Source organism: Rana temporaria, chromosome 4, assembly GCF_905171775.1.
Source record: "Rana temporaria chromosome 4, aRanTem1.1, whole genome shotgun sequence".
NCBI classification, from domain to species: Eukaryota; Metazoa; Chordata; class Amphibia; order Anura; family Ranidae; genus Rana; species Rana temporaria.
Genome location: NC_053492.1, coordinates 318,757,578 through 318,774,756, shown reverse-complemented (window position 1 = coordinate 318,774,756; position 17,179 = coordinate 318,757,578). Strand labels below are relative to the sequence as shown.

General features: G+C 38.3%; 1 protein-coding gene across 20 annotated transcripts in view; it reads right to left on the bottom strand.

Annotated features, from left to right (window-relative positions):
- Positions 1-1,142: 1,142 nt before the first annotated feature.
- The window catches only part of AFDN (afadin, adherens junction formation factor), a 284,571-nt gene continuing 268,534 nt past the window's right edge, over positions 1,143-17,179 (bottom strand). For 13 of the 20 annotated variants that reach the window (XM_040350652.1, XM_040350651.1, XM_040350655.1 and 10 more), the window contains 3 exons: positions 13,797-14,307; positions 2,597-2,681; positions 1,143-2,514 (listed from right to left, as the gene is read on the bottom strand). In XM_040350652.1, coding sequence (XP_040206586.1) covers positions 2,361-2,514; positions 2,597-2,681; positions 13,797-14,307 — 750 coding nt within the window. In that variant the 3' untranslated portion in view covers positions 1,143-2,360. The remainder of the gene's footprint in view (positions 2,515-2,596; positions 2,682-13,796; positions 14,308-17,179) is intronic. The other 7 variants (XM_040350660.1, XM_040350661.1, XM_040350662.1 and 4 more) reach the window with 2 other exon arrangements.

Genomic DNA, 17,179 nt, shown 5'->3' with positions numbered 1-17,179 from the left:
CTTCTACGTACTCACCACAAAAATCAGCATTTGAACTTTGAAAAAGAACATATAGACAAGCCTGATGCATTTTGGAAACAAGTTCTGTGGACCAATGAGGTTAAAATAGAACTTTTTGGCCGGAATGAGCAAAGGTACGTTTGGAGAAGAAAGGGCACAGAATTTAATGAAAAGAACCCGTCCAACTGTTAAGCATGGGGGTGGATCAATCATGCTTTGGGGTTGTATTGCAGCCAGTGGCACAGGGAACATTTCATGAGTAGAAGGAACAATGGATTCAATAAAATTCTGGATGGTAACTTGATGCCATCTGTGAAAAAGCTGAAGTTAAAGAGAGGATGGCTTCTACAAATGCATAATGATCCTAAACGCACCTCAAAATCCACGGGGGATTACATCAAGAGACGTAAACTGAAGGTTTTGCCATGGCCTTCACAATCTCCTGACCTCAACATAATTGAAAATCTATGGATAGACCTTAAAAGAGCAGTGCGTGACAGACAGCCCAGAAATCTCAAAGAACTGGAAGACTTTTGTAAGGAAGAATGGGCAAAGATAACTCAAACAAGAATTGAAAGACTCTTGGCTGGCTACAAAAAGCGTTTGCAAGCTGTGATACTTGCCAAAGGGGGCAGTACAAGATATTAACTCTGCAGGGTGCCCAAACTTTTGCAGGTGCCATTTTTTTGTTTTCTGTAATTTTGAAAGTTTAAATGATGGAAATAAAATCTAACTTTTTTTGACATATAAGAATGTCTAATCTGTAATTTGATGCCTTTTGGAGATTTTTCCATCTTTCCTTGGCTTCGTTATGCACATTAATACAAATTTTTACCTGGGGTGCTCAAACTTTCGATCCCCACTGTATATCGAATTAAAAGATTAGAGGGATATTAATCAAGCAGTAAATACGACATTGCCCATTCGTTGCAGGTAAATTAATCACCACCAAGATTATGACTAAGTGAATGTTTTGGAATGTCACATTTATCGTTTTATAAATATAACCCATATGTTCCCTTTAAAAACAAAAAGAAAAGAAATGGACTTCCTTCACTCTTTAGTTTGACATATATCACTAAACTAAAAGCAGAGAGCTTTACAAGATTAGAAGATTAAAAATGACAAACTTTACTTTGAAGTTAAGAATTAAATGTAATTTAATTAGGTGCATCTTTTAAATGAAAATAAGACCCAATTTTTCTGAAGGTCTATTAAAATACTTAGATGTGTTCATGTCCAAAACACAGACCAATTATACATATATCTGCAACAGAAAAAAAAGTTGAATTGCAAAATTAAAACAAAAAGGTTTTAATACAGATTTTCAATATCAATTCATTCTTACTATATATTTTTACAAACAACTCTATTGTAGCAGAGTACATTGACTTTTCACAAAGTCCATATTTTCAATAAAATGTGAAACTTAACTATAGCCCTATTGCCTTAGCCTTTATAAGTGCTCATGGACTTAAAATTGTTAAAAGCAGTGGTGATTGCCAGCCCAAGAATGACACCCCCTTAAAGGAAAATGATCGGTGATAAAAATATTTACTGACTCATTATTTCAGAACTGTTTATTCTGTATCTGAAAGATAATTGCTAGAACTGTAAAATGTACAATAACTTGAAAAATATCAATTGTAGTCCAGTGTTTGTAAGCAAAAGCCTAACCAATTAAAGATATTAACATTAGATGCATTTTTATTATAAAAAAATCTTTTCTATTACAAAGATCGGTCTATTAAATGCATCCCTTGGAGATCCAATGTGCAGATTTTTACACCGGCGACAAGGAAGCAACCGTATAGTGGAGTTCCCCCAAACCATTTCCTTGCTCCAAAATGTACTTTGAAAAAAACTGTCAGTAAACTATTTTGACAGATATGACACAAAGAGGGAAAATAATCCAATGTGCAAACAAGTATTTAACATTTACAAGATTTGGTGCAGGCTTCCACAGTACTGTAATATTCACTTTGACATTTACAGTGGAACGCCTTCAGCAGTTCATCACAGGCTCTTTTTTTTTTTCTTTTTAATCGCTATCAGCTTGTGCCAGGAGTCCAAAATTTTCCAAATGTGTCCATAAGCAACAAAAATCACATAAATAGTACTTGAGATTCGCAAACCTTAAAATCAGTTTGGAAGGAACTAGATCATTCTTGTTATTGCAGTATCTCTAGGTTTCAAATCAACAGTCTCAAAATAAATGACTCATAAAATCACTCTTTACAGAAAAAATATATATATTTATATTCCTCCCTTTTACACTTTTGTCATCCCACCCACTTTAGTCCTTTGATTAGAATATATATTGTTTAAACTATAAGGTGCCTTATAGTAAAACACAAGGATCATTTTGTATTTAGCTCATTTTCCAGTTCCATTAGTTTGCGAGAAGCTTTAACTTTGTTGGACACATCCTGGCCATGAGAGAAGAGGCGTTGGCGTTCCTTAAAGGTCAAGCTCTCCGGGGGTCCACCAGTTGTAGAAAGATCTCCATCTTGGCTGTATGAAACAAGCAAAGTATGAATCAAATCTTGCCTCAAATACTGTAATATTACAAATTTCACACTGCATTTTTTTTTACCTTTTTAGTCTCTTATCTCTTGGATCCCTATAAACTTCATTGTTCCCAGCTATCGTACTTGATGATCCAGTGTAAGAATTTGATCCTAATAAGAAAAAAATAATTTATTTGTTTGTAGTGTTTACATTGTAATAATGGGGCGGATTTGCTAAAACCAAAATTTTTTTTTGTCAAAGCTCAGCTGAACAAGCTGAAGTTAGAAGCCAATTTTCTACCATGGACAGATGCACCAGATTTAGCACTCTACAGTTTTGGTAAATCAACCCCAATGTGTCTTTATTGAAAAATGCATATTACTTTTCGAAATTCAAGTTAAATAGTTGCATATCTATACAGAAATAATAGATTTGTAAATGGTTTTAGCTGTGATTCTGTTGGGAAAAGCAGGAAAACATGCAAAGTTAGTTTCAAAAGAGGACAGAAAAGTTACCAAGCAGAGCAGGAGCCATATCCTATGATGAATGCATCTATTAGCAATTAAAATTTAAGTTCCAGCCTGTAAAAAAAAAAAAGTCAGCAGTTACAAATACTGTAGCTGCTAACTTTTAATAAAAGGACACTTACCTGTCTAGGGTTCCTGCGATGTCAGCAACCAAAGCGTATTCGTCCATCGGCTTTGGGTGCAGGCATTGCAAGTAAGGGAAACCAACAGCGAAGCCTTCAGGCTTCACAGGCGTTTCCCACTGCATATGCAAGAGTCGCACTGCGCTTTCTGAATGGTCCCGTCATCTTCCGGGACACACACCGGTCCCTGAAGGCAGCACGCGCGGGGTGATGTGGAAATGACGTATCTCACCGCGGTGAGGAAGGACTTAAACAACAGAACATGCACAAAACTATTAAAAAAAGGACAGAGTTGCATTTTAGCCTGGAACTCTGCTTTAACTCTACATTTTCTACGGAATGTTCTTAACTGCAATCTAATTTTATTTTAAAGATAAACACTGCAAGTATATGAAATTTAAAATATCATGTTTCTGTATTTTTGATAGAAATATATAATTTTACACACACACACACACACAGTATCTCACAAAGGTCTCAGGTGTGAATGGGGAGCAGGTGTGTTACATTTTGTGGTAATGCTTTTACTCTGGTCACTGAAAGTTCAACATGGTACCATGTGTCAAAGAAGTCTCTCAGGATCTTAAAAAAAAAAAAAAGAATTGTTGCTCTACTTAAAGGTGGCCTAGGCTATGATGAGATAGCCAATACCCTGAAACTGAGCTGCAGCACGGTGATCAAGACCATACAGAGGTTTAACAGGACAAGTTCCACTCAGAACAAGCCTCGCCATGGTTCAACCAAAGAAGTTGAGTGCACATACTAAGTGTCATATCCAGAGGTGTGCGAGTGCTGCCAGCTTTGCTGCAGAGGTTGAAGGTGTGGGTGGGGGTGAGTCAGCCTGTCAGTGCTCAGACCATATGACGCACACTGCATTAAATTAGTCTGCATGGCTGTCGTCCCAGAAGGAAGCCTCTTCTAAAGATGATGCACAAGAAATCCTGCAGACAGTTTGCCAAAGACAAGCAGACCAAGGACATGGATTACTCGATTATGTCCTATGGTTTTGTGAGATCAAAATAAACTTATTTGGTTCAGTTGGTGTTAAGAGTGTGGGGGAAACCAGGTGAGGAGTACAAAGACAAATGTCTTGCCTACAGTCGAGCATGGTGGTGGGAGTGTCATGGTCTGGGGCTGCATGAGTGGTACCGACACTGGGGAGCTACAGTTCATTAATGAAACCATGAATGCCAACATGTACTGTGACATACTAAAGCAAAGCATGATCCCTTCCCTTCAGAGACTGGGCCACAGGGCAGTATTCTAACATAATGCACACCTCCAAGACAACCACTGCCTTGCTAAATAAGCCGAGGGTAAAGGTGATGGACTGGTCAAGTATGTCTCCAGACCTAAACCCTATTGAGAATCTGTGGGGTATTCTCAAATGGAAGGTAGAGGAGCGCAAGGTCTCTAACATCAACCAGCTCTGTGATGTCGTCCATGGAGGAGTGGAAGAGGACTCCAGTTGCAACCTCTGAAGATCTGGTGAACTCCATGCTCAATAAGGTTATGGCATTGCTGGAAGAGAATAGTGGCCACACAAAATATTGCCACTTTGGGCCCAATTTGGACATTTTCACTTAGGAGTGTACTCACTTTTGTTGCCAGTCAGTGGTTTAGACATTAATGGCTGTGTATCGAGTTATTTTCAGGGGACAGCAAATGTACACTGTTTATACAAGCTGTACACGCACTACTTTACATTGCAGCAAAGTGTAATTTCTTCAGTGTTGTCGAAAAAAAAGATATACGAAAATATTTACAAAAATGTGAGGGGTGTACTCACTTTTGTGAGATACCGTGTGTGTGTGTATGTATGTGTGTGTGTATATAGATATATATATATATATATATATATATATATATAGATAGATAGATAGATAGATAGATAGATAGAGAGTTGTGCTCGTAGGTTTACATATCCTGGCAGAATTTATGATTTCTTGGCCATTTTTCAGAGAATATAAATGATAACACAAAGTGTGTCTTGCCTATAGTCAAGCAGAGGTGGGAGCGTCATGGTCTGGGGAGCTACAGTTCATTAAGGGAACCATGAATGCCAACATGTACTGTGACATACTGAAGCAGAGCATGATCCCCTCCCTTCAGAGACTGGGCTGAAGGGCAGTATTACAACATAACGACCCCAAACGCACCTCCAAGACGACCACTGCCTTGCTAAAGAAGCTGAGAGAAAGTCTTGGCCAGTCCATCGCCTGTCTCCAGACCTAAACCCTACTGAGCATCTTCAAAACGGAAGGTGGAAGAGTGAAAAGTCTCCAACATCCACAAGCTCCATGATGTCATCATGGAGGAGTGGAAGAGGACTCCAGTGGCAACCTGTGAAGTTCTGGTGAACTCCATGCCCAAGAGGGTTAAGGCAGTGCTGGAAAATAGTGGTGGCCACACATGATATAGTGACAGTTATTTTGAGGGGGCAGCCAATTTACACTGTTATACAAGCTGTACCCTCATTACTTTACATTGTAGAAAAGTGTAATTTCTTCAGTGTTGTCACATGAAGATATAATAAAATATTTACAAAAAATATGAGGGGTGTACTCACTTTTGAGAGATACTGTATACACACATACACACACAGTACAATCATAAAGTATTCAGATCCCCTTTACATTTTTGTTATGTTACAGCCTGATACTACAGTTTAACCACTTCAAAACCGCACGCCGTCATATGACGTCCAAAAAGAGGATCTGTTATCCTGGGTGGACGTCATATGACGTCCTGTACTTTGTGCGGTGATATCTGAATGATGCCTGCACCTAGGAGATGGGACAATGTTCAAGAAGGGCAACCATCACTGCAGCCCTCCATTGATCTGGGCTTTATGGAAGAGTGACTAGATAGAAGCCTCTCCTCAGTGGCAAACACATGGAAGCCCGCTTGGAGTTTACAAAAAATAAAATAAAACACACCTTATGGACTCTCAGATTCTAAGGAGCAAGATTCCCGACTTGAACCTTATTGAACATCTCTGAAGAGACCTGAAAATTACTGTCCATCAATGGTCCCCATCCAACCTGACTGAGATTTTGCAAACAAGAATGGCAGAAAATCCGCCAATTCAGGTGTGCAAAGCTCGTCACGTCCTACCCAAAAAAACTCAAGGCTGTAATTTCTGCCAGAGCTGCTTCAACACAGCATAGTCTGAACACTTAAGTACAGTGAGATTTCATTTTTTTAATTGAATACATTTTCAGGCATTTCTAAAAATCGGTTTTCCCGTTTGTCATTATGGTGTACCGAGTGTACAAATAATGAGAAAAAATAATCATTTAAACAGTAGTATCAGGCTGCATTATAACTAATGTAAAAAAAGTGAAGGGGGTCTGAATACTTTGGAAACAAATGTATATTATACATCTCATTTATAACCATATGTATTTAAATTTAAATATGAATTATCACAAAGCGCGTAGGATGGAGTGACGCGCTGACATCACCGCACGATTTATCGCCATCCTACCTTGGAAGGACGGGTCTGTTTGGATGTGCACTGGCTGGCACACAATACTTAAGGCTGTCTGTTTTTTTCAGATGCTGTAAGTGCTATTTATTTTAATTTAATAAAAGTATCTAAGGTTTTACACTATATGGAGCCTTCATCTTTTATGAAATTACCCACACACTGGTTCGAGTGGAGTCAATAGGTATGAGCTTACCGGATGTATTGCTTGATCCCTGGTTAAAGACTAAAGCTATTACAGCTTGATCCCCGATTAAAGACTAAAAGCTATTACGGGCATTCTATGACCCTCTGTAACGGAAAGTCGCCATTATCTGGTAAGGAGACATTTTATTGTTTTTGGTGGTGGAACTCACTCGTGGAATTGGTGGATGGATCCTATGAATAAGCCCTTAGTTATGAACACTGGTGGACTTTATCTATGAACTGCTGAGCTATGACTATGCTGAGTTTTTAGTGCAATTCTATTTTTCCTATATTTCTGCCTTACGGTTTGTTATTCACAGGAGAATTGCTGCTTTTATCAATTGTTTATCATATATGTTTATTGAGATTTTATGTGCTTAGCGCGTTTTTTCCCGTAACTTTTTTAATTTAAATTTAATATGCTTTAGCTGGGAAAATCATACCAGACCGAAAAATACGTGATACAATAATTAGAAAACAAAAAAATTCTTCAGGGGAAAAAAACAGGCTCTCCGGACAGACCACAACTTCCATTCCCACCCACTGATACTCGCCTTCATTATATTTCCTGCAGTCTAAGCTTTGTGTCAGAGTTCACATAGGGTTAGTTACCCCCTCCCTTTTCTCATGTGAAAGTTCAGTCCTGGAGATTGACTGCTGTATTCTGAGAGTAAAAGGAAAGCGTCAAATGCTCCCTGTAGCCAGAAGTATCCAGCACACCAAAATGCTTTCATAGCAGAGTGAAGTGTAGCAAAAATATCAGTGGTTGGGGGCGGCTTATCAAGGGAACAAGTCACCTTACTCTAAATAGGTAAAGTGACAGATTCTCAAAGAAATATTCAGATATATTTTAAGAAAAAAGTCTAGTTTTGTTAAACCCCAATTCAACTAACAGCTACAGAAGTCATAATATAATTTAAAGTAGAACTTCAGCCAAGAATAATATTTTCTGCATTTGTCCCCAATGGAGAGACAACACCTCATTCTTTGCTTTGGTGACAAACATCACTATCACAGTAACAGAAAGTGATCAAAGTCCCCCCCAAAAGAAGATGAAATACATATTCCCATAGCAGCTAACCAGACACTGGGTATAGGTAAAAAGTAGGAAATTTCTATTTAACCACTTAACGACCGCCGCACGACGATATACGTCGGCAGAATGGCACGGCTGGGCAGATGGACGTACCGGCACGTCCTTTACATCTATCCGGTCGCGGGCGCCCGCGACCCGGTCCAAAGGTCCGGGACCGCGAGACCCGATCGCCGCTGGGGTCCCACGATCAGTCCCCGAAACTGAAGAACGGGGAGAGCCGCGTGAAAAAACACGGCGTCCCCGTGCTTCGCTGTGGCGGCTGCATCAATCGTGTCATCCCCTTTATAGGGAGACACAATCGATGACGTCACATCTACAGCCACACCCCCCTACAGTTGTAAACACACACTAGGTGAAACATAACCCCTTCAGCGCCCCCTGTGGTTAACTCCCAAACTGCAACTGTCATTTCCACAATAAAGAATGCATTTTAAATGCATTTTTTGCTGTGAAAATGACAATTGTCCCAAAAATGTGTCAAAATTGTGCGAAGTGTCCGCCATAATGTCGCAGTCATGAAAAAAAATCGCTGATCGCCGCCATTAGTAGTAAAGAAAAAAAAAATGATAAAAATGCAATAAAACTATCTCCTATTTTGTAAACGCTATAGATTTTGCGCAAACCAATCGATAAACGCTTATTGCGATTTTACGACCGCGCAATTGTCAGTTAAAGCGACGCAGTCCCGAATTGCAAAAAGGGGCCTGTCCTTTACCTGCATTTTGGTCCGGGGCTTAAGTGGTTAAGATGAACAAAAAAACAGGAGAAAGGAAACAAACACCCATGTGCAAAATTCTTACAGCTTAGATTATGGGTGCTGATATTTAAATTTTGGGCAGAAATCGAATCTCTCCCTGTGAACTCTGGAAAGAAGAGAGAGTATTGTGGTATAATGAAAAGTGAGCAATTCAGCCCACCACGATTCACCCAAAGTAGAAATATCAGTTCAGGGACAACCTTCAAATAAAACCAACATTAACTTTTTAATCTCCACAGGAGAACAAACAATGAAAATGCAAGCATTCCAAAGCGCCTTTTCTAGTGCTTTTTAGCCTCAGCCAGTAAAAAGTAAAATGAATTAGCAGTTAGCCATAAATATTAAGCAAATGGTTATGGCGGAGCAGGGCGAAAGCAGTTGTGTAGTCCATAAATTACCTTTGTCATATTTGGTCTATATAATGTGAGTATTAACAGCTACAACACCAATCCAACTTAAAAATGTTGAATGTGTTTGGCAAACGTGATTGTGTTTAATTTAACGTGAATAGTGCTTGTAATTATTATATCCTTGGATCGCGTTATTATAATACACTATAAGCTATACAGTAATTTTTGGTTGATTAACTGCCATACACAAGGGTAACCAACATAGTGAATAAAACTAAAACTAATGTTTCACTGAAATCTTTAAAACACAGATTTCCTGTAGACCAGGTACCAATCTGTGTAATATTTTAAAGTGTTGAGGTTCAGATGTGCTGGAAGGGTATGAATAATTCTAAGGTGTGCATTAGAATACTCAAGCCATCAAGTCAATAGCTTGCATGAAGCCATATTTTTTAAATAGTATTGCACTTAAAAATGTGAACAATACTACTGTAAGATACTGCTAAGATTATTGGGCATGTTAATCTGAACACACACTATGCTGTCAAATTTCTAGCTCTATATGATAATTCCCTGCTCCCTATGAATAGTATATGACTGTATTCCTAACACTCTCTATAATCATGTAATTTGCTTTCCAAATATCCAATAAAAACACACAAAAGGAACTTTTTAAAGTATATTGATGCAAAATCAAAGGATGTTTTTTTTTTTTTCCAAATCGCCCTTAGATGGGAGAATATGACTTATTCTCACATACACTGTGAAAGGACTGCATATGTTCAAGACTTTTTTTAAAACAAAATTGAGTCAGCCTGAATGATTCTCTATAATTGGGAAGCCTTGCATTGTTATTAATGAATCTCCAAAGTGGAGAGACAGGCGGATGACATCACAATTAAGAGAAATCCTTGCATTCATAAACAATGCCCGACTGGTAGAGAAGCATTCTGGCCAACACCATTTTGATACAGGCAGCAGATGGGAAGCTGCCCATACTTCTGTAGAACAGAGCAACAAATTTCATGTAGCCAATGCTACAGCAGTATACTGTAATACAGGGGCTGCATAGTGATAAAATGAGAATACGGTAGTTTGTTTGGGCCACCTTGACCATTTTTTAAGTCAAAGGAAACATGGACTTTTACTTTAATGTAAGTTAAAGCATGACATGTTTCTCAATCATTTTGTGCTCCACTTGCCATCCTGTAGAGGTCTTGTGCCCTACCAGCTACCTAATACAGTCAGAAATATCACCTTATTCTCTCTATCAGTCCTATTCCTTATAAGCTCCACTGACAGGGAGACCCAGACTTTACCACTACATGTTATTGCATGGTAAGTTGCACTACATACATTATAGGTTTGGCTGCTTTATATAAAAATATATTGTGAAAGCCGATTGGTGCTATGAATATCATATGAAATCTATAATGTAAATTATATATTTGGAGATATTCATGTTCAGTGCCATCATTATCACCCTGATAATCTTGAACTATGTGTAATCTAGGCACTATACAGAACTTTAACTTGCAAAGCATCCTGAGACTTAAGTACTTAACTTGTGTGTTGTGTACTTTTAATTTTATTTTTCTAAAAAAAAAAAAATCTGAATTATGCCATGTGTTTTTTGTGATGTACAGTATAGTCTTTTTGGATGAACTTCTTGTTGGAATACTGACAAAGATGATATGAATTTTGTGGACATTTTCATAAACTGTATAATGTGTGAGCACGTGTTGTAATTCAACTTTTATTCAGATGCCAACTGTGCATTTAAAGGTTTTTTTCAAAGTATGTGAAAAAAACCTATTTACATTTATATAACTTTTATATAGGGTCGAGGAGATTAGTTTTTTTGCAATTGTATTTAACAAGCTATTGTTGGTTAATGTAAATCCATATCTTAATTTTTGCTTTCCTAGTGTTCACTTAAACTGTCCATGTCCCCTTCCACTTTACTAATCATTTATTACTAGGTGTAAAGTGTAGCTGTGAAGAAAAAAGTTGGGGGTTACACTTGACTCAACCCCCACCTCCCTATTTTGCCCATGACACCTTGGTGAGGATGATGTCACACTTCTTCAGACTAGAATTTGGGAAAATACAGAGCTGCCGAACCCTCACAAGATGATGCTTCTGCAATAAACTTGTGTGTTCTCATGAGATTTCACCTGCTCTGCATCTTCCAGGAATCCACGCTTAGCAATTTGAAAGACAGGGAGATAAGGTACAGTATGTATAGAACTATGTATAGAACTTTTCTTTTCATGCTGGTACATCCTACATCCACTAACAGAAAGTGATTTGTAAAGGGTAGGTTCAGGCAAATTGAATGGAGATGGAATTTTACTGCACGGTCCTCTAAAGTATTTTGAGTCCCAGTCCTACAAAAAGTATGCTGTGAATGAGTGTCAGAATTCCATCTCTCTATACTTATTTCAGGTAAGCAAATCAGAAAGCTTTGATGCCAAAGCTTCAGCATGCCAGCCAGGAAACAAGCATTTCAAACAGAAGAGTTCAGCGATGGCAACCTTCATGATTCCCACAAGACAAAGTATCTTTAAATACATTGAAGGCTTCAGATAAAACAAGTGCAGAGATCAGTTCTGATTTTAATTGCCACACTCTTATTCTGATCAATAAATCAAAGTGCTGATGTCAATGTATTAGGTTGGCATTCAGCAGCTAACTTTTTTTTTTTTTTGTAGAATGATAGCAAAAGTCATGTATATATCTTTATGACATTTCCTTTAATTTCTTAAAAAGTATTCTTTTAATCTACAAGAAATTGTGTGGATTATTACATTATGTGTTTGTGTATTTCTTTGGGCTCATCCTCATGTACCAGGGTAAACCTATTTGCTACACAAGCTCAGCTTTCTAAATCAGAATATGTCTCTGGAAAAAAGTGCTTGTCCAGAACATATGAATGGTGTTCCATTAAAAAATTGATTTATGTTACTTTTACAAACTGAATAATTCAAAAACAATAAAGCAATGTGATAACTGCAAGGCTCAGTTCACACTAGGGCGGCTTCAAAGTCACCACACAGTGCGACTTGCAAACAACTTCTTTAATATAAGTCAATGCAAGTCACCTTTAGTAGTGCAGGAATCGATTAGATTAGTCCCATTGCCCTGAATAGAGCATGTCTTGTCAGCCGACTAAGTCGCCCCAATGTGAACGGACAGTGGTATCTCCCTAGCTTTTCCTAGCCAAAACAAAAGAATATATTTTGGCTTTAGAATTTATGGATGAGAGTTAACTATATTTTTGTACAAATATTTTGTTCATGTTGGATTCTCTGTGGTGGTCCAAGCAGTGGTTTGACACCGTTTACGGTCTAAATAGCTTTAAGTTACCAGGGACTCTGGAGCATTAAATAAAATGACATTTTGTAGGCCATTCTGGGTATTCTTAATTATGTGTAGTTTTTTTTTAGCTGCCACTACCTGCTGCCCACCATGTCTGTAATGTTACTGATATAACCGTAAATCGTATCCTGCTTAGAAACATCTATTCCCCCCATTTTTATTCTCCTAAATGTTTAGAGGATGTAATCATGAAAATTTCTATGTCTGTCATTCATTACATCTAAAACCTAGATTTTATTGGCCTGTGAATATTCTGCACATGCACGCAGAACTTTCAAAATAAATGCATTGCTAAAACCTGAAAACATGTATTATGTATGCATTACTTAAATTGGGTATACAAGGATCAAAACTTGGCCAGTAAAAACAGGGATCGGACAAACTTTGTTCTGTATGCAACCCTCCCAAACTGATAGAAGCCAATTGTCAGATAAAACTTCTGTTGAATGGGACTGCTGGAAAACCTTCTTCAATCAGCAGTAGCGCTGGCCAGTGTATTCTGACAGCAAAGAGTTCCCACTGTCAGAATAAAATGCCCAAGCCGGGAGGACTCCTGCATCATTATTTGTGTAGAAAAAAATAAAACTGACTGTGTACCGAACTTTAATAGGTTTCACTTTTTGCTTACAACAGATGGACTATTGGCTCAGCCCCTATCATGAGGCATTATAACAACTAGTGTATGGAGGGACGCTTGATTAGATGTGATACTAAAACTCTATTCTAGACTCTAAACAGATGCATTGCAGAAGATGTGCGTTTTGATATACAGCAATGTCAGAGTATCAGGAGCTCACTTTAGGCAGAATGCACATAGTTTGAGACTGTGGTTATCTAGGAGGGCACACAAGTGCTTTTGGCTGGAATATATGGTTTGCAATTATTCAGAATTCTCAGAATAACATGGTGTGAAGTTAAAGCACTCTCCCTAGACTAGTGCCTGAAATGTATGGAGGCTCATTATACTAAACCTTTGAATCTAAAACATCTCTTCTGTTTGGACTGACCTTCTGACTAGAAAATAAATACAATAACACAGGCAAGTACATGCAGTACAAAAATGTACAGCAAACCTAAATGAAATATATGAAGCAGCAAAGCATGGTAGCCAAAACCAACAGTACTTTGATTTGATTACGTTTCTTTTCTTGTTAAGACCCAAGAGGAAAAAAGACACTTAAGTGATATAAAGGAGAGGAAAACTGAATTGAAAAACTGATTAAAAAGGGTAATTGAAGTGTTTAATCATTCACCAAATAGTGGTAGAGAGGGGGGGGGGAATAAAATCACAAATTAGGATAGACTTCCATTTAAAAATCACCAAGGTGTAAGAGTTAAGAGTTGTATTCCAACTAGTCACACATTTTTAACAGTACCTTTAGAGATGCTTTGGTGAAGAAAACCTGGCTTATTTGCTATGGGAGGGGCCAGGCCTGTTTTGCTACCAGTACTGTTGGCATTGGCTGTAGGTGGCTGGAATGAATTTGAAAGAAAGAAGCCATCGGACACAGGACGAGGCTGGCGTGCAGCAGGCAGCTGTGGCTTATGTGAAGCTGGAGGAAGGTCACCATAAGACTTTCTTGTGCTGGAGTACTTATCCTGACCTGCTAGGTTTGTGTCTTCCTCATCATCAGTGTATGCAACAAACTTGGCAGTGTAAACCGTGTCAGGTGACAGAGCTTGTGTTTTGAGGTAAGAAGTGTTTCGCTGAGGTGGGGGAGGCGGAGCGTTAGACGGGAGGGGTGGGGATGGGAGCTCATATTCCCTTGGGAGTGGAGGTCTGTACAGACCAGGCTCTTCAGGCTCTAGTAATCTCCGCTCTGCCTCCTCATGTTGCCTGCGCCTCTCTGCTTCCAAACGGTTGTAGTACTCCTCTTCCTGCCTCCTCTGCTAGCCAAAAATAAATAATGTAATTAAGCTTGTGCAAAAAATAAAAAGAAACAAAATAAAGCTTACATACAATAATGGTCATTAAACGAAAGAAAAAAAAATATATACACACACAATTTGTTGATATCATGCCACATGCACACAAACAATATACATTGGTGCTTTAATAATGCTAAAACGTGTAAATAGTGCATTTCAATTATCAAAATCGTTTATTTTTTTTTGTTTTAACCAAACATGTACACTTGCTTGGGCTCCATTGCTCTAGCTTATATTGTACTACATACCTGTGGGCAACAGATACAATGTATGTACTACAGTAAATTCTTATCTGCCATCTCTTAACTGTCGGTAAATGTGACTCAGCTTAATGGAGGGAGTTCCTAAACAGCTTTTATTAAGGTAACGCTTAAACTGTATTTAAACCCAAACAATCAACTTCTCTTAAAACAGGCTACACATTGGTTGAATTTCAGCAGGGACCCATTTAATTTCAATCAGTGTGTGGTCCTCCCTGCTTGACGGAAGACATAGACATGGTGTAAAACTTGTTGATCAGCGGCTGCTGATCAGTGTATTCTGACTGCAGAAGGTGCAAGTGTAAAAATACAATGTACTGCCAGGAAGTTTTCTTTCATGCACTTAATTTGCATGGATGAAGGAATTTGCTTTATCTCGCCAGCTTTATTCGTTTCCTTTTGGTCTCTCAAATATACAATTTTGGACACTTTTAGGGAAGCCTATCCCACTGCCACCTAACTACTGAACTTTTAAATCTTCCATCAGCTCATCACTCAGTTATTAACTTTTGTACCACTGTCCCCACCCTATTAGATAGTAAGCTCTTAACCCTATTAGATCGTAAGCCCTCTCAAGCCTCTTGTATTTTATTTTACTGTAAATGTAATGTGTCCCTTTATATTGTAAAAATCTGTGGTGCTATATAACTCCTGTATAATAATAATAAAATCATTCAAAGTCCATTGAAAGAAGTCCTTTCAGTTCTTATCCTAAACTATGCTCTGCAGCGGAGGATAATGAGCACATCAGTTTTGTGGTACAACATATACTGTATATCATGATTACAAAATAGTCTTTATACACAAGCACTAACTGCCGTATCAAAAACCACCTTGAGCGATTTTTCTTTAACCACTATAATACTGGCCACTTCTACCCTATTCCCGACCAGGCAAATTTTCAGCTTTCAGCACGGTCGCACTTTAAAGGACAATTATGTGGTTATGCGACACTGTACCCAAATACATTTTTATAAAATTTTGTTCACACAAAGAGCTTTCTTTTGGTGGAATGTAATCACCACTGGGTCATTTTTGGCTAAATAAAAACAAACCCCCTTTGTTTCGGTTATAAAAATTTGCAAACATTCTTTCTTCATGAATTTAGGACAAAATGTATTCTGGCTAAATTTCTTTGGTTTAAATTACCCAAATCAATGTATATCATTTAGTCTTTAGGAAAGTTATAGATTCCACAAACTAAGTTATATATCTGAAAATTGATCAATCGTGATGTACTGACAGCCTCTCTCATTTCTTGAGGTCTAAACATGTCAGGACAATACAAATATCTCCCCAAATGACCCCTTTTTGGAAAGCAGACATTCCAAAGTACTTAGTAAGAGGCATGGCACGTTTTTTGAAGTTGTCATTTATTTTGTCATAAGGATTTTGAAGAATTAATAATCCCCCCTACATACGGTCACCAGTGCAGTACATCGTATAATGGGCGTGGCACTGATCAGGGACACTGAATTTTTTTGATGTATTTTTTTTAATAACTTCTTTTTAACTAGCTTTGAGAAGAGCAATATGATAGTACCATAGTAGCATTGTACTACCCTGGGGAAGTGCTCAGTATTTTTTTTTTTTTTACACACACATTAGGTTTGCATAAAGCTGTGCACTAAATTGCTATATGCAAGCATTTTACTGAATGAAATCCATTCATTCAGGTTATTTTGTTGTGATTAGCTGTGATTGGTCCGAGCTAATCACATGGTACAGATTGGGCTGTGATTGGCCCAGTCTGTACCATCTGATCACACAGATCAATCACAGCTAGCATAACAATTGTATACAATAGATGGCTTGAAAGGAAAACATCCATTGTATACAACTGCCATGTGACCTGCTGTGATTGGTTACAATGGTCACATGGTACTGGCAGCGGGCCAGTACAGTGATCAGTCATCGGCTGTGTCCGGTGGGCGCATAATCCCCCTTCCACCAAATGATTTGGACCAGTGCACAAAGCAAGGTCCATAAAGACATGGATGAGCGAGTTTGGGGTGGAGGAACTTGACTGGCCTTCACAGAGTCCCGAGCTCAACCAGATAGAACACCTTTGGGATAAACTAGAGCTGAGACTGCAAGCCAGGGCTTCTCATCCAACGACAGAGCCTGACCTCACAAATGCGCTTCTGGAAGAATGAACCTACAGATTTTGACTAGAACACCATCTCACCTTGCCCAAAAATCTATTTTGAAAGGAAGAGAGGGCCTCCTCCCCCCTGCCATGCATGGATGTTCCTGAAGTCTGATAATTGCTCATTCAAAATAAAACAGAGCCAGGCGAGTTTTCTATGCACACGTGGATGCATAATAATAGACTAATCCGTTAGCATATAAAATCAGATAAATTGCACCATTCAGCACATAAACTATTTGTAACATAATACTAAATATCTACCAATATTTTTCTTCCTAATATTTGCATCACTCTAATGAAGGCCCTTGCCAAGTTTCTTTTTGTTGTGGAATAAAAATGAACTTATGTCTGTCTATAGGCCCAAAGCTGCCCATACACTATACAATTGGATTGTACACTCTATTAAAGATCTACAATA